The following is a 25,369-nucleotide window of genomic DNA, read 5'->3' as shown; positions in this document are numbered from 1 at the left end:
TGACTGGGACAAGTATAAAGCAGTATTTTATTTTGAGGTCACACAATACCTGAGACTTGCAGTCTTATTTAACTGGGATTACAAATGCATAGCCACACCTTTCAATGAAGCTCAGCCTTTCTTCCATTACTGTTTCACTGACCCTAGTACCAACCTGCATTCTAATATACACACAAATTATACTGTCAGAACAACAACTTTTCAAAGTCTTTAATTTTCTCCAACCTTCTCAAGCGGAATAATTTAAATAAACATAATCTCTTATCCCGTGGAAACTTAAGACAACTGCATCAAAGGAAGTGTGACCAGCAGGTCAAGGGACATGAGTCTCCTCCTCTGCTCTGATCTCACAGACCCTTCCTCTGCAGTTGGAGCTCCCAACATCAGAAGGACATCGACTCACTGCAGCCCAGAGAAGGGCCACAAAAAATGACTGGAGGCTGGAGCACCTCTCTCTGAAGACAGGCTGAGAAAACTGAGGTTGCATGGGTGTGGAGAAGAAAGAAGACTCTGGGGACACCTTATAGCAGTATTCCTACAGTAGTACCTAAAGGGGGCTTCAAGAACCACAGGTAAGGACTCTATCAGGACAGTGACAGGAGAAGGGAGAATGGCTTTAAACTGAAAGAGAGCAGGTTTAGATTAAATACTAGGAAGAATTTTTTTTTTACTGTGAGGATGGTGAGGCACTGGAATAGATTCCCCAGGGAGACTGTGGATCAACCTGGTCTAGTGGATGGTGTCCCTGTTCATAGCAGGGGGTTGGAACTACATGATCTTTAAGGGCCTTTCCAACTCAAGCCATTCTATGGCTCTACAATTCTATGATTTGATTCCTCTCCTCCCAGGAAAGATTATTTGAAGTGTCATGTAGGTACTCTTACTTTTCAATCACAGTAACGTAAATTTCCTTGAATATGTTTAAGGGAAAGCAGAGTTAAAGTTTTTGCATTTTTTTCAGTATGTCCTGATTTCCAGTTTGACTTCAACATTTTTTTAAAGTATGTTTTGTCAAAGTAACCTCACTTCCAGAGTAAAAAGTATCTGGAAACATTTATTTTTCAAGGATTCAAGAACAAGGAGGGTTTGGGGCTAGTTTCATATGGCAAACACTCCGTAAAGGCAACCAAATATAAATATATGCCTCTTGTTGACCTTAACAAATCTCTGAAAGCTTAATAGTGAATATATTAAGACTTAAAATAACTGTTCTCCTGTGTTTCTACCTCCACAACTCACAGAGTCTACAGAAACAGTCTTGATTCCCAGCAACTTTATTTTCATTCATTTAATTTTCACTGTGGACTTGAAAACCCACAAGTCCTTCATCTTCACACTTCCTGATTTCAATATTCAAGCTTTCTGCTTCAGTTCCATTAGATAAAAATTAATTCAGACTAAATAAAAAAAATTCTCAGATGTTGCATTCATGCCAGAACTTCAACTCAAGTGCTTCATTACTTGCAAAAGCAGTCAAAAAGCACTATGAAGATAATAAAATTAAATTGACTTTATACTGATCTTAAATTCTAAGCAAAGATTATTAATTTTTTTCCAAGTTTCATTTCTAATAACATGGCATACTAGTTATACAGAAGAACTTTCAAATGTGAATGCACCGATAGAGGTAGATAAAGTAAAAGCTAGTTTCATTCTTAGTGGCTGCTGCTACTCCTGGTACAACTTAAAACACATGACAAATTCAACAAGGCTTGTGGTCTTAGTCCATGACACTGACATTTAAATTTTAATTAATGTTTAAATATAGCTGAATTAAATAATTTATAACTTCTGTCCAATTTTTTTGTATTTAGAAGGAAAAAGCTTGATTTATGTTCACATCATAAATTATTTCATATATTGTATAGTCTCAATTTAGAGTGAAGTATCTAAAAGAAGCTAACACTGGATATTCACATTCTAAATATGCATTTCATTATTGTTGCAAATTGTGACATTTACTGAAAGTTGATATAAATGATGCCTCATCTACTACTTGCTTGTGTGTTATGATTTTCAAAGACCCATCTAAACAGCAAATGTGTTAGCACACACACATATCCCAGCAAGTAATACTAAAAAAGGTATCAGAAATTATCCTGCTGAGACAGGAGAGTACCACGCATGCCCATTAGCTGGGAATTAAGTGGTTTTTCCACAGTTTTGTGACACTAAATCAGAAGAGAACCACAATTTTGACATATAAACACCAAGAAGTAACAACCACACACATACTTTGCCATTGTACTGGGTATTTTCATTTAGCTAGTCCAAGAAAAAAGGAGAGATGTATTTCAAATGTGTAAAGTATTAACAGCAATTCAAACTCTCAAGTTACCTCGGTGAAATTACTCTATAAAGATGTAAACATTTGTGCAAAGCAGTAACCTGGTAAGAGTTACACCCAAAACCAATATACCTCTGCTTTGCTCTTCTCAGCAGCAGCTTGCAGAGAAGGAGAAGATGCCAAAGGCTGAGCAGCATCAGATGATATCTGTACAAAACAGAGGAAAGAAATGAGAAAGAAAACAAGCAAGAACAGCTGGGAAGGGAGGCAGTAGAGGCCGCTAAGAGGCATGATTTTCATTCTCTTTTTTTTCTCTCAATAATATCGATGGTAGTGGTTACACGACATAGAAGAAACATGAAGAGGAGACAAAGGTTTGGTTTTTTTTCCCTGAGTACAATATTTAAAGGAAACATTTCAGGTAGGAAAGTATGACTTAAAATGAAATTCACTAGGACAGAATATAAGAAAATGAACCTGGATAAGATCATATCAAAGGTCTAAGAAAAATAATTAGGTTTCACCTACTGTTCAATTTTTACACAGTGTAACTACTGAAATATTAATGTCCTGAAGCATGAAGGCAGACCGTCCCAGAGGAGGGGGAGAGAAGAGAGTGCCTTTGTTCATGTTTGATGCAACAGAATATTTTTATTAAGAGGAATGCAAAACAACTCTGAAAGTTATACATTAATTAAAGTTCTAATTAACTCTTCTAAGAGCCTTCCAAGTACATAAAGAGCTTAGGGTTAATATAAAACCACTTCTCAGCAGCAGGTTGAAGATTCTCAGACAAGTGACACTTCTTTTCTAGGAATTGGTGTGTAAAATTGCTATTAACACCACTGGATTTCCAGAACTCTCCAAAAGGTGTAAGTTAAATATGCAACAGATACAGTTTGCTCAAAAAAGTTGGATTTCTCTAAAGGCATTTTCATACCTTTTCCTATCAAATTTTTTTTATGCATAGCTGATTACTGTAATGGAAACATCATCTTTCTATTTCCGTTATTATAAAAATGCAACTGAAATACATTTTCCAAATATGAAGAAGATCTTCAGTGCTATAAAGCTGACACTTCTACACTATTTTGTATCACCTCTAATATCTAGAAGGAAAATTTAGAAAGAAATGAAGCTATAACAGAGTAGGTCGTTATGTTGGACCAAAATAAGCAATTTAAATGACATGTTTTTATTTAGTTTTTAAAAAGTAGCTCGCACTAAATGGAAACTGAAACTTGATAAAAAACTCCATCATATCTTGTGTCTAAATACCCCATATTTCTTACAGAAAATCCTACCAGTTTCTTTACTAATACAGCTGGAATATTCATAGAATTTATATATTTAGTATTTTTACAAAGTCAAAATCTATGTCTATGCTGGAAGGTGGTGCAGAGCTGCAGGAAAGATATTTATAAGGTTTAATTTTAAAACCAAATTTTACCTGCAGAAATATGAAACAGAATTCTCATTTTTAAATTTACTGTTTTAAAATCCTCGGGTTATTAGCAGAGTTATGGATACATCTGCTGCAATGATGCAGTTTCACAAACAGTAGCTTTCTGTTGCTATAGGAACATTGGGATCCTGTTTATTCCAACTGCACCACATTGTAACCAAATAATGTCTGAAAAATTATTAGGTAACTACACAATATACTGAACTATGTACTCTAACGTCATGCTTCAGAGTTTTCAATTAGATAAAAATGTGTAAAATTCTGATAATGAATCATCATCTTTCAAGCTGCTAACAAGTGGGATTTTTGGCTTGGGTTTGGAGTTTTTTCATTCTTTTGTATACTTCAGATTTTAGGAGAATTTAAGTTTGATAGCCCTCACAGGTGAACAGCAGGTAACAGCTACTTGCCACACAGAACACAGAAGGCAGAATTTCATTCAGGAGTTAGGTGGAAAATCAGCACCATAGGTGTTTGTCAATATTCATCCTCCCATAATAGTTCTTAATCTTCACATCCTCTTCATAATATAAAGGATCATCTAACCTAGAAGAAGGTAATTCTATGAAGGCCTGAAAGCAATTATTATAGTTTTGCCAATCAAGTAATGGAATCATAGAACTAAAGAAGAAGTGTCATGCAAGCTGTCAGAGCTGTGAGACACAGTGAAAAGCAGTTGCTGTCTAGCCTGGGATATGGAACAAGATGTACAAGTTGAGAAATGCCCAAGCATAATGTTTAAAGGCAACCAGCATCACTACAACCACTTCAGGCAAAAAAGAGCACTTGAAAGCACCCTTCACACACGCAAATATTCAACTAAGCCAGAGAACAAAAGACATATGACTGAAGCTAATCTTGAAGAGAAAACACATTACAATGTATAAAGAACAGATTAAGTTTATATAATGAAAGCAAGAGTACAAGGTTGAGCTGCTCAACAGCTTTATCACCACTGCATCACGTTGAATTTGTTATCTATACCAGGCTGCAACAGATAAGGAAAGCTGAATGAAAAAATCAAATCAAACCCAGTGGCTAGACAAAGCCAAACACGTAAATATTGTCTACCTAGAATTTTGCAAAGACTTTGACATCATTTTCCAGAACATTCTCCTGGAGGAACTTGCTGCTCATGGCTTAGACAGGTGCACTATTCTCTGGGTACACACGGGCTGGGTGGCCGGGCCCAGGGAGCAGTGGTGAATGGAGTCACAACCAAAGACTGGCCGGTTACTACTGGGGTTCTCCAGGGTTTAGTATTGAGACCAGTCCTGTTTAGTATCTTTCTTTATGCAGAATCTGGATGAGGAGATGGAATGCACCATAATTCAATTTACAGATGTCACCAAGCTAGGCAGGAGTGTTAATCTGCTGAAGGACAGGAAGGCTCCACAGAGGGATCTGGACAGGCTGGAGCAATGGCCCGAGGTCAACAGTACAAGGTTCAACATAGTGAATTTCCAGGTCTTGCACTTAGGACTCTTTGAGATGAGTGACTGGAAAATTTCCCTGGGGGAGAAAGATCTGGCAATGCTGGTTGACAGATACTTAAATTTCTCCATGAAAAGCTAAAAAGCAATTTTCAACCTTATTCCAGAATCCAAGTGGAAAATCACACTCTGATCTACTCTGACAACATGTTTGCACTATGCTCTGAAAAGCAGTCAACTAAAGACTTCTTTGATTATTGGCACCTTAAAGTATCAAATGGTGACCTCTGTAACTAATCATACATACTGCCAGAAAAATAATAAAGTTGGGTGATTGTGCACATTACCAATGTACTGCAGAATGACAACTAGCATATGAATACATCATTTTAACTTTTAACTTAGGAGTAGTTACGTATTTTGATTAAGAAATTCAGAATTGCCTAAAACAAAGAATGATGGCAAGGAGCTGTTTCTTAAGTTTCCACATTTCTATTTTTTTCCCAAAATTTTGATTGCATTTCAGACCAGAAGATTTGCAGTCATTTATTTTTTAGTAACTCTTGAATCTTCTTCCATTGTTTGTGTTTTAGGACTCCTTTCTAGAAAGAGGTTACAGCAAAAATAACCATTTTGCACAATGAAATTCAATATTCTCTTTAAAGCATCTGGTACCTTTAGTGCTGAGCAAGAAATTACATACACATGCAACAGTACTGTAAGATTTAAGTTTCACCTGTGCTCAGTGAGAAACCCTTTGGTGCACAAAAAATGTAAGATCAGAAAAGAAAGAATCTGCAGATTTACAGTATTAGTCCAGTTCCCAGCCCCTTTTACATGTAAATGTGTTACCTGTCCCCATTTTCCTCCCTATAAAACACCTTTGTATTGTCTGTTATTACTTAGTGGTGGCACTACACAAATTAATAATAAGGTAACAGTTTGTGTAAAAGCAACAATACAAACAGTAGTTGGCCCAATGTCTTGATATACTCTGTTGACCAGACTACTATTCCAAGTAAAAAAAAAAAGGTAAGATTTAAACAAGAACTAAATGAAGTTACCAGAAAACATAACATAAAAAAACTAAGAATTATTTTATTTTAGTTTGTACTGACATGTTTGTGATGCTACGTAACAGTCACACAAACACTATCAGTCACTAAGGTGTAAGTACTTCATAAAGTTTTCACCTGCTTTGATTTGTAGTTTTTCCAAAATCCAGCATTGATGTAATGCATGTCATTATTCAGCCTTTTATCAAAAAGGATTCAAGTTGAAGCTCTATAAGTCTACATTAAGCTTCCATTTAAATATGAAATGCAGGCTGCTATCACACAGAAGATTCAAGACATTAAAGAATGAGTGTGTTATCAAACCATTCAGGAAGTCCACAGCTGAACCAAATACAAAAGTGCCCTCGAGTGGCCAGTTTATACACACACAATATGCAGGGAATTATCCTAAATGAAGAGGACTATTCTGCTTTCATTTGACAGGTTTTAAGTTTAGCTGCTACATATGTTTGTCTAATTTCAGCAGATTTTTAACTTTATTACTATGTATCTCCAACAAATGTTTACAATACTAAAATCAGTAATTCATCCTAAAGCAGTAGCAATTATAGACTGCTAGTAGATGGTTATAAACACACAAACCAATTGCTTGATATTTTTATAAAGAGGTATTTTTATAAAGAGTATTCTTGGAATACTGAAAAGAGCATAAGAATATTAATGTACTATTAGCAACATATACGTATGAATTTTTGGAAGTTAAGGCTAACTGGCAAGGCATTTTTCTAAATTACTAAAATGTCTCCCTATGCTGGTTTTGGTTGGGGTAGAATTATTTTTTCAAAGTGGCTAGTACAGGGCTGTGTTTTAGATTTGTGCTGAACACAGGGTTGATTAATTATAGAGATGTTTTTGTTATTGCTGAGCAGGACTTACACAGAGCCAAGGCCTTTTCTGCTTTTCATACTGCCAGCCTGGCGAGGAATTTGGCTCTGCATAGGAGGCTGGGAGGGGACACAGCCTGGACAGGTGACCCAAACTGACCTAAGGGATATTCCATATCACACGACATCATGCTCAGCATTTCAAATGTGAGGAAGGAGGAGGAAGGGGGACATTCAAAGTGATGCCATTTGTTGCCAAGTCACCATTACACAAGGCGGCTGAGCACCTGCCTGCCATTGGGAAGCAGTGAATTAATTCCTTATTTTGCTTTGCTTGTGTGCATGGCTTTTGTTCTCCTACTAAGCTGTCTTTATCTCAACCCACTTGTTTTCTGGCTTTTACCCTTTTCAATTCTCTTCCCAGTCCTGCTGGTGGCAGAGTGAGCAAGCAGCTGTGTAGCCCTTGGCTGCTGACTGGAGTGAAACCACAACGCTCCCCTATTCTATGCTGTAACACTGGACTCCCGTAAGAGAGATCCAGAATCCTGTGTTTCACGAAACAGAGCAGTGGTTGGCTATGAAAGAAGCCAGTACTGCTCTTCTGTCAATATTGTGAACACACTCAGCACTCCATCTCTTCAGAGTTACCATTCTAATTACAGGAATAGATGATGCTTATGCATAAGCCAGTTGTAGTTCTGAACACGTGGAGAGCTGTAGATGTTTGTAATATTTACATCAAACACAGACAATTATACACTGTTTTGGAAAATACAGATATATTTAACAGACTTGAGAAAAACTTATTTTTTCACAACTCTAACCCAGAACATCTACACCTGTTGTTGCCCACTTTTTTTTTTTTTTTTTTTGAGGTTATTTATTTTCTCCTTTTGATAACCACCTCTGTGGGATATTACAGAGAGTCACCATGGCTTAGTTAAATGCTGACACTGGATAAACAAAACAGATGCTTTTAATCTCTTACTGAATTGCCCTCCATTTCTCTTGTCCAGCCTAACCAGTGTTTTCTGCATTTGTTCCAGGGAAAAGTCAGCGAGAATTTCCCTGCACTTCAGAACAACAACTTCTTTTCCCCTAAGTGGCTTGCTCTGCTGCATGCAAGATCATTTACATTTTCATGATCCATGTTAAACTGGCAAGGTAGTCACTAGAGATTTCATCTTTGGCAAAGTTCTGTTTACTTGGACATAGCAACTTGTAGCTATGAGGTCCAGCCGTGTGAAGTACTTACGGAAGTGGGGAAAACAAGACTCCACATGTGGGAGCTACTGGGAATGCAGCTGGCTTACTGAAAATCCAGTCCGGCTTCTCCAACTCCTTCATTTATTCCACCGCTTGGCAAAGTGCTGCTGAAGGGCTTCACTTGTGGTACACCTGGGCACTGATACCAGGGCAAACACTATTTAACTTCTTCGGTAATAAGCCATGCAGTGGTGCAGAGTACAGGTTTGCAAAGGATACAAACAGGAGGAGTGGTTCATGCACTAATAGAGGTGTACTGCCATTCAGGGCACCACTAACAGGATGGGACATCAGGAGACACCTGATGTTCAAAGGAAAGCGCCAAGCCTTGTACCATATGGTGGTGCAGTAGCTTCATGCACCAGTATGGGTTCAGTATCAAGTGGATGGAAAGCAGATTTGCAGAAAAGGACCTGGAGGTCCTGGTGGACAAGCTGGACGTGAGCTTGCACCATGGCCAATTCTGGGCTCACAAGCACAGGAGAGACAAGGGCACACTGAAGCAAGTCCAGCAAAGACACACTAAGATGATTAAAGGACTGGAGCACTTTTCAGACAAGGAAAGGCTTAGTGAGTTCAGATTGTTTAGTCAGGAGGAAAGAAAACTGGAGGGTGGGGAATGAGCAGGGAACAAAGACTAAACCAGACAGACTGTTGCCTGTGACATTCAGAAACAGGACCAAGAGGCACTGAACATAAACTGAAACACAGAAAACTCCATTGAAACATAAGAATAAATTTCATTCTTTTACTCTGGAGGTGGTTGAATACTGGAACAGGTTGCCCAGAGAGGTCTTGGAGTCTCCAGCCCTGGAGACATTCAAAACTCAATTCTATATGAGACTCAACAACCTGTTCTAGATGACTCTTACTTGGAGCAGGATGATGTCCAAGGGTTGCTTCTAACCCTAGCTATTCTGCTATTCTATAATTTAACCCATTCTAACAAAATTATCTTGAAAATAATTTACCCTGCTTTCCCTATCCCTGCCTTCAAGTCATAATTCTTGTAGGGAATTTCAGTGCCCCCTATTGATGCCTATCTTTACTAGTATATTTTAAAAACACTTCCTATCACTTGATTCCAAAGTTTTTCATAGACCACAAAAAACCCCAGTAAGTTTACTGCACTTTTGCGAGAGGTAACTGGTAACCACTCCCTCCACAATAATGACTGAATGCTTCTGAATGCTGGCTACTAGAAACTGAAGTGTTCATGTGCCCTTTCGCACCCAAATTTGTATATCTTAAGATGCCTACCTAACGTATTTTAGTGCAGTAAATGTATTACAGATTTCATCCCCTTTAAGATAGCTTTCTGGAAAGTGTGTCATCACAATCTCTAAATGCACAGCACATTTTAGCCAATTGCCTAAGTTCAAACTTCTTAAATTATACACAATGTCTTATGAAAGCATGTAAAATGTAGACCCATAATTCTTTTCCTTCAGTGAACTTAAGAGTTACATGAAACTTCTGCTCCATACATAATTCATACCCTTTCTTAAATACAGAAACTTCGTTTCCTATTCTCTAAACTTTGTCAGGATGTGATAACATATTCCCACTTCATGTAGTGGAATAGATTGTACCAGTTCATAATTTTTGAGACTGAAAGTATTTGAAATCTACTTCAGCTGAATCATCATCCAGCCTGAATAATGTGATTCCTATATAAATTCTCCTATATACTTATTTTTATTAAAAGCTGTGAAGATTGTTTATGATGATACCTACATAGCTAACCTTTATCCTCACTCAACACAGTGACCTCACTGCTTTTCCTCATTACTTATATGGCATAAGGGTCATTGTATTAGATTAAAAAAACCAATAGTTGAAGAAAGATTGTCTTTTTACAAGTTTTATTTTACATTAAAGGGGAGGTGCTATTTTTTTTTTAATTGAGAAAGTATGTCTGCTTAAAGCTTGATTTCCTGAATCTCTCTGCAACTTCAGTAAACTTTTAGCTCAGCAGCATATAGACAGGGTCAATTTCAATTATTAGGGTTGTGAATCACAAAAAACTTCTTTAGTGCAGTCCTGTGCCTCAAGCAGTAACTCCAGCAGTTCTTACTGCATATTCTAGAACAACACGTTCTAGACAGATTTTACTTTTTCTGAAAGCTTGGTTCTAAAAATTACACATTTCCTCTTTATTTATTGATAAACTGTAATCATCTACTTCAAAACTGAAAGTGTCCTCTAGGCCAGTAATTTTTGCAGATCCTTAGTAACTCCATAAAACCTAAAACAAGGATTTGCCACTTCTCTTGGCCACTGCATCTAAGATCATGAGCCTCATTAACATCTCTTCCTCCACATAACCAGATGCATAGCTCTGGTAAATATTTGGGACTCAATACAGAGATTGTCCGTCAAGATGAATACTATATTTTGACATTACTTTCATACAACTCCACACCCCAGAGCATTTCTCCATGGCTCATATTTTCCTCACTTATATTTATTGCAACCATTCTGAAAAGGTCCATCAAGTCATTTATTTAAGCATACAAGTTCAGATTCTTGGGGAAAGGTATTTGTCTAATTGTAAGCTATGCTCTTTTAAGAGTGTTCCAGGAGACAATAAACTAAAGGAGCATATGCAGTTTCTAATGAGAATCCAAAGCAAACAAAAGGTTTAACAGTCTTCAGGACTAAGATGATTATAGACCAAACTGTTCTGCAAGCTTTACCCTTTAGTTCTAGGATTGCTGTGTACAAAAAACCCCTATGATGAATATAAAAGGATTTATGGGTGCTTCAAAGTGATGATCCAGTACAATTCTGAAGTGGAACAATATTCCCAGTTTCATGTCTGTACTACCTGAAGGATAGTTATATCATCCAAAATCACCTCTTGTGACTTGACCTATGGCAACTGTCTGTTGTTAACTACAGAAGCAATGCAAGCTCCCACTTGCATTTTAGAAGCTTTCAAGAATAAATGAAGTCAAAAAGCACAGCATATTGACACAGGAAACTGTTCTTGTTACTGTATCTTAGAGGCACCATTTATAAAGATACCCTAATTGTTTCACTGCTATGTGAAGTTCGATTTACTGGATTCTGTATTGAGAATGAGGTCAGGCAGAAAATTAATTCTAGGACAACAGTATTATGCTGAAGATATTTAAAATACATTTACTTGCCAACAGCCATTGCTGCTCCTAAGCTGATTTTTCCAAGAACAAAACCAGTTATTTCCAATAAACAATACCACATCTAATGTGTTATTCACAGGACAAATATACATACATTGTCCCAGGGTATTAGCGTCTGAGCTAATTTCTGTAAATTAGCCACAAGCCTGCACTGGGTCTAAACAAGAAAATGAGAGTAACTATTTACTGATAACTCACTTAAAACAGCTGAGTAAATTATACCACACATTTAGTCCTGAACAGTGATACAGAACAAGCATCTCACATTTTTCCAAAAATGATGCATCAGAAAACTGAGATAATATGCATTTTAAAAGATTTAAAAGATTTTTAAAATCCAGTTGCTTTCAGCCAGCATTATTCTAATGTATATTTGATTTCTACTTAAATGCACTATTCAATTTAAAATGTAACTAGCCAATAAAATCACAGATGCCTTTTTTGCCCACAGCTTTATCTTTCATCACTTTTTAGTGAACCATGAAAAAAAATAATTCATATTTGCATATTTTTAGTCTGCATGCTTGAGGGCCTCTGCACTAACCTTGCTATTATACTGTGCAACTCTAAAAATCAAACTTAGTAATATAACAGTCTTGTCAGAAAAGAAAAGATCTTCTATACTTAAGAATAATAAAATAAAAAAATTACAAAAAAAGACATTTGTAACTCATTGTAACAAATGAATCCTGACAGTCAAAAACTGAACCTTGATATATACTCCTGGGCTTCAAAACACAGAATACAATCAGAGATGTAGACAAACTTGAAAAACTTATGAACCCACCAAAATCACACAAAGAGAAATACTGTACTGCATGTTTTAAAATAATCTATTCAAAACAACCTTTATGCTATGGGAAACTTTTACCACAAGCAACTTGCAACGGTGGATGAAATCTGGGAAAGCTCCTTAAATTTTCACATGCCACCTCAGTGAAATTGTCACATTAAGGAAAGTGACCCTTAGGCATTGCAACCCTCTTTCTACACTTCTGTATCATCTGCTTATACCTAGAAAGGATTCATTTTACCAAAAGACAATATATGTATGCACCTCTAACTTAAATTAGTCCTAATCCAAGCTGAAGGCATTTCCATTTCAAAGGTAACAACAAAAAGTGTGCTAAAAAGCTCATGTGTCCCACCAAGAATATAATTTTGATTAAAAATAGGGTACAAGATGGTCTTTGCAAAAGTAAGTAGAGCAAAGAAATTTTCCAGAAAAGCAAAAATGCAGAGTACCAGACAAGCAGAACAGAGGCTCAGCTTCACCTTTTCTTCTTGTTCCTAGTCAGGCCCAGGCCCAGTAGAAGACAATCACTGAACACCAGGTGCAGCACTATAGGCACACGTGAGCTGGGCCAGGGCCAGAGCCAGAGCCAGGGAGGATACCCCAGCACAAGCATCAGACAACACTAGGTGCTACGTTAGTCCAGCTCATTTACTATTGAGTACTTTAAGGATCTGCCATAACTGTGACTACAGACTGTCCACCTCAAACCTGATGCCTTGTGGTCCTGAACAAACACAGGTGACTCTCAAAGTGTATGACTCACCTGTTGCTAAAATATTTTATTATCAGATTTTGTTCTCAGAAAGATTATGCCATTTACACTAGTCAATGAAAGAAAAGCCCACGTAGGAAGAAAGTACTCAGCAGTAACATATATGTATCTCTTCAGCTTGTCTGATTCTATCCTTGCTGCTATGGCAGGTAAGTGATTCATCTTACTCTGAAATATGATGAAGCTGATTACTCCTTCAAACATATTAAGGCAGCAGTGAACTGTTACATTAGACACCAAGGTTCTCTGTTTAGAAAGATCTTGCGTGTCTTAAAGTTTTTTAAGAAGTATAATTTTAAACTCTTCTTCCTACTTTCTATTTTGGAATAAAAGTAAAGAAGGGTAACCAATTTGTAATTCAAACCAAAATTGTATCTTACATCTTAAGAAAAGCAATTTTCCTCCATGTCAACAGCACTTACTGAAATACTCTTCTGTACTTCCCAGGTTTTCTTTTTTTTACCCTTCTAAAACAAAACCATCATTCAAAGATCCATTTTCTCAAATGGGAAATGCAGCATAAGTTCTCATGCTTTACACCTACACTTGCACTTGTCCCTGTAGAAGTTCACTGCCTATTAAGGCAGAGTAGTAAAGCTACATGTTAGGCCATACTTAAATAAAGCAAGTACACAGCTGTGTATGTTTAAACATAAATACAACTATATAATGAAAAGTGTATGAACTAGATGATGTATCCCAGACACAGATGTATCAAAAAACAAACAAACAAACCTAAGAAGACACTGAACTTCAGTAAAGGTGCAAATGCTCAAAACTCCTTTGCCGGAGAAGCACTCACCAACTTACTGTAGTGGAACACACAGCCACAGGATTTAATGGCAGGCTCATCGTACTGCCTGTGTTTGCTACTACAGTGCACCTCACCACAAGCAACAACTGGAATTCAGCAGAAGAAGGGCTCAAAACACCCTAAGATTTCTCATCAAGGTTTACAGAGAATGAGGGAAGACCATTTATGTCACCATAAATCGTAATCCTATCTTACCCCTGTAACATGGAAAAAGATAAATTAAAAAGACTCAAACTATACTGTTAAAAAAATACCCATAAGTGAAAACCACAATATAAAGCATCATAAATAAGCCACCTGTTGGATCATAATGCTTTGCTGATGTAAATGTAATAGACAATGTAGGTAAAACTTATGGAACCTGGGAATAGTCATAAAAAGACAGAGAAGAAAGCACTTAACTCTGAGTCAAAAGGTTTTCAAATGTAAGAGACATTTTAACACGCATAATGTTTGCTACATTTGTCTTACATAGCTTTCAAAAAAAAAAGGTTAAAGTGTTTACTTACATTGAAGGCATTAACTGCATTTTTATCATAATACTTCTTCTTTTCATACTTATCCCTGATGAAAAATTCCACAGCTCTGAAGTAGGTAGTTTAAGGAAAATATGCATTCATATAAATAGTAATATCAACCACTCTACACAGAACAACTGCTGCTGCAGTGCCCAAAGTGAGCTTCTTTGTACTACACAAAATTAATTAGTTTAATCTCTGAAGAAAACAATATGAGAAAGATAAGAGTATAACTCAGTGTTTCACAATTAGGGTATTTTCACCTGGTATTTATAATCTACATGGCTGCAGGACTGAAAATACTTGAACAATGGTATTCATATATGGTAAATAATTATAGTTTACCATCTTAACTTGGGAAAAAATACTTTCTCTTCATAAAAGAGGTGAAATATATGTACCTGTTGTCTGATTTGCATGTTATACCATTTATCAAATGCTGATCATAAACACTTCTCCAAGATCACTAAGTCCTCCATGAGAGTCTCCTGTTAAAACAAACATCCCTGTGGATGGGGGAAAAAAGCCAAAAGAACTAGTGATTAAAAGATATTGAAGCAAAGATGGAAGTAGCAGCAAGCATATTGCTGTAGAAAACCAGAACTGACAACTCAGTAGCACAAATGCAAAAAAGACAGCCAGTTTTCCTCAGTGATTCTCTCAGCTTCATAGAGCAGCTCATCCAAAGCAGTGTGAATTCTTCACATTTAGTAAAGCTGACTCTCTAGGAGCTGAAGAATAAATTTTAACTACTTTGTCCAGCAATGTGATTATCCATTCAAAAACTGATATTGTAACTGTGGAAGCTCAGACTCGTTGCCTCAAACTTCCAAAGCATTTTTCCTCAATCGATGGTAAGATACCCTTAAGCTCCACATATTGTGTCCTAAGATTAACACACAATTCAGAGCACTCAGTCCCTTCTGTGCATCAAATTATATTGTGAAAAAACATAGCTTCAAACTGTATGCAAATGTCACCTGAAGACAGTTTCATAAAAGTTACAAAAATCAAAACACTGCTTCTACCTCTTTCCAAATATATATAAATTGCAAAGGGCTTCCTGAGCACTTTGAAGGTACAACTGTCTTAGTACTAATAGTGAGAAAAAATTATTTATTGCTGCTGGAAAAAACATTTTTCAACAGGAAACTAAAGCTGCCATAAAAAAAAAAAATCATAATGATCCCGAAAGTTAGTTTCTACATTACAGCATCCCTGCCAAGTACCAGGGAAGGAAAAAAAAGGTTTAGAAAGGTCACTCTTGTGATTAAGAAGCAGAAATGAGGAGGGATCTTTAGCAGGAGGCTTTGGGTAGATCCCACAAACAAACACATTCTTCTCGAGTCTCCACTTTACTACCTTAAAACTAGAAGTGCATTATAGTGCTACAGGAAGTTAAACACTAATACAGATGAACATATACAAAATTGATCATCACATGCAAAATATTTTCAACATTTATCCAAAAGAATGTTCAGAGTATAAGAATATTCACAAGCAGAACACTGATGACACAGACTAAGCACCACTATTTTGCAGTGATACAATGAGCAAATAAAAAAGGCAAAAAACATCCATAACACAACAGCTTGTCATGAATGCCAAGTAGGTAAGTAGCTGCCAAAGTTATGGAAAACTTGATAGATCAGAAATTGTTGCAATTATCTCTCATGGCAGTACAGTGTTAATAAGGAAAACACGGCAATGAAGTATATTCAGTTAACTAAGTCCACCAGTTAGTCCACAACTATTCAAAATGGTATGTAATTAATTCAAGGCATACAGTGTGAAAAAAAAGTTATTTTGAAAGTCTAAAAAGTAGACTTTTGGTCTGATCTGAGCAGAAAAGCTTAACGCATTATTACTTCTCCTGCAGTAGCACCAGTGAATTTAAGTTGGCTTCAGCAAAAAAAAAAAATACATCTTCGAGACCCATTTTTAATAAGTTTTAGTCAAAATATTTCAATCATATGGCTAAAATTAAGTTTCTGAATATTACAGCTGGAATACTATGGTGCTGATTCTTTTCTTATGAGGGTGTATGTTTAATGCAAAAGCTACTAGAATATGAAAAAAGTAACTGTTTTGCTCAAGTGCATTTTTTAATGAGGAGTCTAACTCTTCCAAAAAAAGAAATCCTCTGTCATAACATATCAAGTGAAGTATCTAATAAACAGAAGAACCAGAATCATCTTTGTATATAGCAAATTTAGATCAAATTATAACAAAGTCTGTTTATCAGCTCCTGTAGCTGGGGAAAGACTCAGCGCACTTAAGAGTAGGTGTTTAGGATCTCATTATAATTAAAGAGTTACAATAAGATCAGGTGAAGCAAATTCTACCTATGGAGTAACTTCACTAAATCAAGAAAAAAACCCAGATTTAAATTAATGCCATTATATATTATCCTAGTGATTCAGTAAAGGTATTTTGTGAGTTATTTATTGCCAGCAGACGGTTTTTCTTCCAACCCTTCCTGTCCAGGTTCACAGTGATAACCACACACAAACACAACTGGCAGCCCTCAGAGACCTTGGGTTTATTTATGTATTCCCATGCTAGTCACCTAGAGAAAGAAATCCATGCTTCACTGGAGTAAGATGCAATGGCTTATTTTACTGTAGCATTCAGCTCATTATTTCCTGATCAAATGCTTCTAAATTTCAGATGGCAGTTACTCAAGACAAAGAAAATATTCAAGAGCTCTCCAATATCACTCTAACTTCTGACATACAAGGAATTTATGAAGTCACCTCTTCTGAAAGCAAAAATAAATGGTGCTTGCCAAATCTCATTACGAAGTAGATTTGCTATGACTGAAGTAATTTAAATCTTTTCTGAACTGTTCTCAACTTTCACTGTCATTCCTTATACAACAATATCAATGAAATAAATAAGCTGACAAATGTAGCAGTTCCTTGAAACACTCATAACATCTCAATTGCATTAGAAGTCATTTCAATGTTAAGGCCAAAACAGAAAGGATACTGATCTGTTTGAGGTCTTCGGAAGTTCTCTGGCAGATTAGCTTCATAGAGTAGTCTTGCTTTAGTATTTCCCATTTCCTGCATGCACTGGGGAAAAGTGGTAGAAAACAGTTCATGTCTGTCGATAGTTTAAACTCTGAAACAGTGAGAATGCTACTGTGGAGTGCTTAAATGACATTACAAGTTCCTAACTTGGAGACCTCCCTGTTACCATAGGTCTTGGGAGATATGACCATGGCATGGGAGAGCTGCCTGCCCAGACTTGATGGACAAAGCTAGCAACATGGATCCTGTTCGCAGTGTAAACTAACCCATCCAGGGAAAGACAAGCTTTGACCTCTCAGGATGGCTCTTCAGACCAGGAAGACAAAGAGTAATAAAATTTGCCTGATGGCAGGAAGAGGATTCAGACTGGAGCATACCTGGAAGAGTCAGTGCTTAAGACATCAAAAGAACACAAACAGGCATCACACAGATGCGTGAGTGCTACTGTCCTGTCCCTTACTAAAAAGGCTTACAACACTTTTTCTACAAAAACAACCAAGAAGTAGTTTTCAGAGTCCCTGGGGTAAGGTAGAATACCTCTAAAATGATACAGAAATGAGAGGTAAACCAACTTCTGAAGAGAGTTATGAACATAGGCTCACTACAGTAGAAGTATGATACATGCAAAAGCTAATAGGATTGTAAAACATGCAAGCAGGGCATCATGATAAATGAAAATCCTTTCAGAAGTACTCCTGACATCCCTTCCAAACTGGAAACATATTTGAAGATATTTTACCTGTATTTGCTCTGGCGTCCATTGATCCAAGTTGACAGACTTGACCCTTGATATATGAACCCCAAGATTTCGATGTATTCCAGCACATCTGATGCAGATAAAAACACCAGTGTTCCAAGAAGCCCATCTTGGTCCTAAAAGAAATGGGGAAATAAATAAATTATTTTCAAAATTCCACATACTGTAAGGATTTTCTCTGGCATAATTCTATACCGACAACATGAACAAACAGGCTTGAATAAAGGCTCACCTCTGCGTCTCTAGAATATCTATCACTTTTAACAATTTCCACTGTTAACGATTTTATTCACAGACTTCTACTTCTAAATAATGTCACAAAACATTAACTAGTCAGATGTATCTAGAAAGTTGTATGTTGTGTCCACCTCCAAAACAATACAACAAACTTTCTAAAGTTGGCTTACTAGCAATAAGATTTTTGCTTGCATCTTGAATAATCTTTATGGTTATGCCTCAGATGAAGCATCAACAGAAACCAGTAGAAGTTGCTCAATTTAAAAGCTTCTTAAGACATGCATCTATACTTAACTTGAAATTAACTGCAGGGCAATCTTACATTAATGCAACAAATAGCTCATATAGCACCAGCTCTGCAACAGTAGTGTGCAAGCTCTTAGGAAATGATTATACAGAGATTTACAAAACCAACTGATAAAAATATCCATCTAAGAATGGTGGGAAACTGAATATGTTCAATAACCTTGATTTCTAAACTACCATTTACAGTCAAATGGATTTTCTAACAGAATCAAGCTGATTTACTAACCACCATTGGTTCTCAACTGTGCTGGCATGTTGAGACAGTTAAAGTATGCTGGCCTGAATTATCACAGTGACACTTAGGATTTTTCATTTGAAACTACTATTCATTCTCCAATTAAACACATTTATATCCTTTTATTCCAGCCCTGTACATCACCACTGTTAAAAGTATTACTTTGAAGTCCATCTAGTTCAGAGCTCTAAGTAGTTAAAAGATTAAATAATTACCATCAAAAGCAAGAAGGCATATTGAAGAGTTGGAAAACATTTCAAGCAGTTAGTTTGTGCTTTTGTATGACAGATGTGCCCCTACACCACTCCTGCAACTGCAGCCATTTGCATTTCAATATCAATATATTGTATCAACACTTTCCTGGGATCTACAGAAGAGCTTTATGCTTCCCTCTCCTGATCTTTTGCTTAGGACTGTGTTGGTTTGACCTGGCAAACACCCATAGAGCTGCCCATTCACTCTCCTCTCCTACAGGACAGGGAGAAAAGAGCAGGAAGGTGAGAAGACTTGCAGACTGAGATAACAATTTTATAAGTGAAGCAAAAACTGCAGACAAAAGGGAAAAAAAAAGAAAATAAAGGATTTCTTCATTACTTCCCATGGCCAGGCAGCTGTCCAGCCACTTCCTAAAAAGCTGTGCTTCAGCACCCACAACGCTTGTTTTGGACACCACCATAACCAACATTGTCCTTTCTTCCCTTCCTTGAGCACTTTATCACATGGCATAGAGTGGTCAATTCGAGTCAGCAGACATCTCAGCTGCACTTCCTGCCCACTCACCACTCAACCTTTAAACTCTGAGGAACAGAACAAGAAAAGAAAAGTTCTGATAGTGTTTAAGCACTGTTCAAGCAATAGCCAAAACAAGGAAGCAGGAGAAATCCTTTCAGTTAGATTCCATTCTTTAGAATTGGTATTTGAAAATCCCAAGACACATTCACAGATTCCCTCATTTGCTGCAAGAAGCATTACTCTTACTAGTGGAAATACTAGCACTATTTTGTGTAATCACCTTGCTTTTAATTTATCTTGCTCAATATCTCAGAAAGTCAGAACACTTGATGTCCACTACTTGACCTTTAAGACCATAACCATTAAAACGACTGGCAGCCTTCAAAGTAAGTGCTACTATCATAAAATTTGATTTCAAGGGTCAAAAGATCTAGGAATTACTCACCAAAAATAACACATCTTTTCCCATATGGCAATTTTACATTACAACTACTACTAGTCAGGTAAGAATGCTGAGACTCTTTGCAATGTGTCTTAAATACTTCAACAACTAGCAACCTATTGATCTGCCTTTTTATTTCCCCCTATAAAACACTACAGACACAAAATACTCACTCTTACACTTAGTAGATTTATATTACAAGAAGGCCTCACTTTAAATTTATACCACTTTTAGTTTTAGTGCTCCAGTATAGAGTTTTGCAGGTCATTTGCCTCAACCTATTAATCAAGTTTTAGCTAAAATAGTGCACCAGAAGAAACTTAATAAAAAAACCTTCATAGCCACTCCACTAAGGTAGATCAAGTACTTCAGTTTATGCAAAAGATTAATCTAGCCATGACAGCTTGGAAACAGACAAGATAAACTCTTGCGTACCCAACAATTTCTCCAGTTTTCCCCTTGAAGTAACACATGTGCCTTCTAAAAACTGGAGCCAGGTTGATCAGGTTACTAGGGACAAGAAGGTGTTTAACTATAGAACCTGTATGCTGTCCAAGTTTTTATCCCTATAGGGAGTTTACATAACCACTATGAACTTTTTACCACGAATGAGTTTGTACAACTACACATCACATGAATTTCCTATTCTCCAGGTACTGCCTCAGCTATGAGATCCCAGACAGCCAAATTCTACATTAATGAGACAAGATGGAAAGAGGATGTGACATGACTGAAGTCTAAATAAATTAAGGGAGGGATTATTAATTGTAGTTAAAATATTACACTTGAAACTTTTTTAACAAAAAGTATGACAACTTTTGAAGTAGATGGCTTTCTCCTGAAAAAGAGTAGTTTTTTATTTCCCCAAAAGCTCAAATTTCATTAATTAGTACTTATTTATGAAATAAATTTTGGAAATCAAATCTATTTAAGCAATGAAGGAACAAATTAAACAGTGGAATAACAGGCAAACCTGAGGCCAGATAAAAATATTCATGTGTAACCTCTGAATTTAATTCCAAGTAATGACAATATGCAATATTAAACACTTTAAATGAAAAATGTTTCCATTAATCCAAATCAATCATAACCACAGTTAAGCACTAGGCAAAAGAAGTCAGAAAATATTTTCTGTGTGTTCATCATACCAACTATGCTTGACTTAACCTAACAGTCAACTGAAGCCTAGGCTGCAAACATTTCTGTGTGAAAAATGTTTAACAGTAATTCAGAGTGATTCAATAAACAATGTACAGTTTTGTCAATTCTATATGAAATCAGGATCCTTATTTCTGAACACAGAAAATATTTTGCTCTAACAGAAATATTTACAGGTTTCTTTTTGTTGGGTCCTTAAAGATACATTTGGTTTCCTTTAGAAACATTTTCAAGAGTAACCTGGTTTAACTGCTGCATGTATTTTTGCTAGCCAATTAAGAAGACAGATATATGGCTTCAGAAATGAAGACTGGACATCAAGAATCTTGGTGACGGCTTTTTTCTACTATTTAAAACACCTTAACAGATCATTAGTTACGCTACCTTACCTGCCAAGAGCTGCAATATACACCGCAACTTGAGTCAGCCAAAAATAACAGAAAATACTTGACATGTTTGATGTAAGTTTTTATAGAATTGTAATTTTGTACTTCTGAAAGTCATTTGAATTTTTACTAGAAGTGCTAACATGCACTCGAGCAGCTTACTGCACCACTCCAATATAAAAATACACTTAAAGTTATTTCTTCAGTCATCTAAGATATAGACAACTGCTCGAAAATATTTTCAGCCTCTTCCATCCTTTACTAAAGTTAATTTTAGGAAAAAGGCCATAGGACTGAGAATGACCAATATTTATACTAGACTATATACTAGAATACTGTGAAGTCCCTGGAAGACTGCCCAGATGAGCAAAGGAATAAACTTCAGCAACCCAATGACAGATTGCTGATTCCAAGAGAAAAATATTTTTTTTTTTCTTCATGCTAAACTTTCTTTTCCATATTTCTATACATCATCTACTGGTTAGACTTAAATTCCTATTTCAGTTCTTAGCTGGTGGTTGTGAAGGTGTGTGCTGTCTTCCAGAGAAATCACGACAAGAGTCTGAGTGCACTAGGTCAAATACTAGTTACTATTACTAGTTACTACTACTATCCTTAAAATAACCAGGTTATTTTTTAGGTGCACAAGGTTTATTGTGTGTATTTAGTCTTACTGATAACTGCAATTCAGTTGCCTTCATAAAAATGAGAGATGAATTTTGACTGGAAATTTAAACACAGCACAAGTGCAAGTTTCTTGTAAGAGCTAAGCAGAAACGTGGATTTGAGCCATCATATAGCTTCACAAAAATTAATCTGGAGTCTTGGCTATTACATGCTAAATGAAAAACACCAAGCAACATTTCCCAGTATTGGGCTTGGCTGGGATGGAGTTAACTTGCTGCACTGCAGCTCCTATGGAGATATGTTTTAGATTTGTGACCAAAACAGTGCTGGTAATAGTAATGCTTTGGCTACAGCTGGACAGTGCTTGCACAGTCAAGGATTGCTTTTCTACCCCTTCCCAGCAGGCAGGGAGTGGGCAAGAGGCCAGGAGGGAAGAACCAGGGACATGAGACCCCAGCTGACCAAAGGGACATCACAAATATATATTAGAATTCAATCAGGTGCATAGAAACAGCACTAACTGTGACATATTTAAGGTATTGAAAGAGTCCTTTATTAGAGACCATCGGGGCTCTAAGAACAAAATAATTATGTAGTCACCAAGAAACAACGTAACCTGTTATATCTTAAGGTTTTCAGAAGTTTTAGATAACTCATGAATTTAAGAAAAATCCTGGAGAGTTTATTTCTAGTTACAGTAGACTTCCATGCCAGTATAGTTATTGTGTAGAACCAACATTCTCCCTACTCACAGAAGTATCTACAGCTATTAAAAAACTGTGAACATTTCAAAAACCAACTTCAGCTGTTTAAAACTTAAGCAATAAAGAGCTTGAAAGCAATTTACATAATTTTAGCTAAAATTCTTCAGATAAGTTGATTTCAAGCCAATTTTTAAATTGCTGGAAAAGTTATCCAATCTCACATGCCATTCTTTCATTCTAAAGTGCACATCAAAGTGTGAATTTTGTGAAAAAGGCATCGTTTTATCGTTTTTACATATTCTCTGGTGAGGTGAAAGCTTTTCTCTCAACATACTTCAAAGTCTTTCCCACTTTTCCCTCACACTTTTCTTTTTTCAGGATACATTTTGATGACAGATTTCTCCTTCATACTATTTAAACTGGACTCATACCTCGCATATGCTTAATGTTTGTGCACGTACTCCCAAATACCACTTTCTTCTCTGTCCCCATTAACTCACTCAGTAAGGACCATGTGTTCTGCTCCACTATTTTAGAAATAAGCTGATTGATGAAGGCACAATAAAAATTCATACATTGCTGACAAACTCTCCTAATGCACTTCTACATGATACAACCATCTACTTGTGAGTACAGTTGACATACATTTTTGGGCAAGCATAGTGATGGGAATTGTAATGCTGAAGCTGGTATAGTGCATTGTCAAAGGAAATAAAACACAAAGTACATTAGTGTTTGTATGTCCAAGATTTAAGTTTTACTCTAACTGTTCAAGTTTTATTTTGCACAGCACATGCATAGTACTGCATCAGGTACAAAACAAGGCTTACACAGTACAGTTCATTTAAAATGCCAAGGAAAAAGTACTTTTCTCAGCATTATAAAAAATGTGAAAGCCTCATATACTACCTGTGTATGAATCCAAGCAGTGTGAATCATTGCTTTAGCTCTCCATTTGATTAGTTTAAAAAAATCTTTTAACTGTTTTAAACATCTCAGTCGACACTCCATCCTCTACTCAGCTTCCAGGTGCAGTTAGAAATTAGCGAGAAATATTATACACTATCAGGCGAGACAGAGTAGGAGAACCTGTCACACAAACATGCTAGGGGGAAAAAAAAAGAAAAAGGAAATACAAAAAAGCAAGCAGTGAAGACCAGAACAAACTAAAAAGAGGCAAAAGAAAAGTATTTGAACATGACATAACTGGGAGACATCCACAAAAGAGCAAGAATAAGGTCACTGCAGATTTGACTATGAAGTCGAATGATGATGGTTGCTTCCCTTATTACAGCAATTCAGAGTTTCCTTCCCTCCATCAGTCCCCCACCATCTGTTCAGCTCTCTGTAACTGCAGTGAATAGTGAAACACTCCTTTTGCTCAATACAGGTACTGACCCCTCTCACCAACCATCTTAAGTTATAGAGAGAACACAGAGGTCTGAATTGGGGTGAAAATAGCAAGCATGAAGCCTTTCAATTTTACACATGTTGTCAAAGGGAAGGACAACCATTTTACATCTCAGCAAACAATTCTGTATCCTTTATAATATGTGCAAAAAACCAGCTTGCCAGGAGATTAGTAAGTTTTGAGACAAAGTTTTAAATGAAAAAAGCTTGTCAAAACTAGCTTTAAATATGGTTTGTATGATAGAGGCACATAAACACAAAATTAGTTTTCACTTTACATTCTTGCAGTTAGCAGTTAGAAATTCTACAAGGAAGCCAAGTATTACACATAACAGTACTAACTTTTCATCTCTAATATTGTCTGCAGCAAACTCATCTTGAGCCAACATTTTTAAATACTTCTGACAGACTTCAATTCCTTTTTTCTCTCAACAGCACACTGCCTGTCCTTTACCCATAAATGCAGAGAAGTTATGTTGACTCTATTGTTTCCCCAAATCCTGCTGCTGTTTGGCAGACTTAATTTCCCAAAGAACTGGCTCCATCTTGTGGAACAGAGAATTAACTACAAGAAAATCTACACACCTGACTCATCCCGAGTGGCTCTTAGTTCACAAAAACTATCACTTTTGGCCAAAGAAAGCCTCAGTTGTTGCGTCAATCCAAGCATACCTATGCAGTGCTCTCTCTCTTTGCATTACCCCCACACCCAATTCATACTGCTCAAGTGTTCTGCTACTCAAGATTTCAACCAAGTTAGGAGAGACTGTATTTCGAAAATATCTGTAAGATACAAATAAAGATTTGTGAACAGGAGACAAGCACCCTTTCATAGCAGGTAGAGAGAAAAGAAGGGAAACAAATAAGCAGATCAGAGTCAACACAAAACAGTCTCTTCTCCAGGGGCAACTTAGGGAAGAAT

The 25,369-nt window shown here is 36.6% G+C and overlaps 1 protein-coding gene across 4 annotated transcripts in view; it reads right to left on the bottom strand.

Moving 5' to 3' along the window:
* SMAP1 (small ArfGAP 1) overlaps nt 1–25,369 on the bottom strand; it is a 91,866-nt gene that overhangs the window by 46,676 nt on the left and 19,821 nt on the right. For 2 of the 4 annotated variants that reach the window (XM_068183770.1, XM_068183771.1), the window contains exons 2-5: nt 18,193–18,326; nt 17,410–17,495; nt 14,410–14,485; nt 2,420–2,494 (exon numbers count right to left, since the gene is read on the bottom strand). In XM_068183770.1, coding sequence (XP_068039871.1) covers nt 2,420–2,494; nt 14,410–14,485; nt 17,410–17,495; nt 18,193–18,326 — 371 coding nt within the window. The remainder of the gene's footprint in view (nt 1–2,419; nt 2,495–14,409; nt 14,486–17,409; nt 17,496–18,192; nt 18,327–25,369) is intronic. The other 2 variants (XM_068183772.1, XM_068183773.1) reach the window with 1 other exon arrangement.

The sequence above is a fragment of the Anomalospiza imberbis genome, chromosome 3 (genome assembly GCF_031753505.1).
Source record: "Anomalospiza imberbis isolate Cuckoo-Finch-1a 21T00152 chromosome 3, ASM3175350v1, whole genome shotgun sequence".
Classification (NCBI taxonomy): Eukaryota; Metazoa; Chordata; class Aves; order Passeriformes; family Viduidae; genus Anomalospiza; species Anomalospiza imberbis.
Note: the sequence above shows the minus strand (reverse complement) of the source record. Positions and strands in the feature narration are given on the sequence as shown.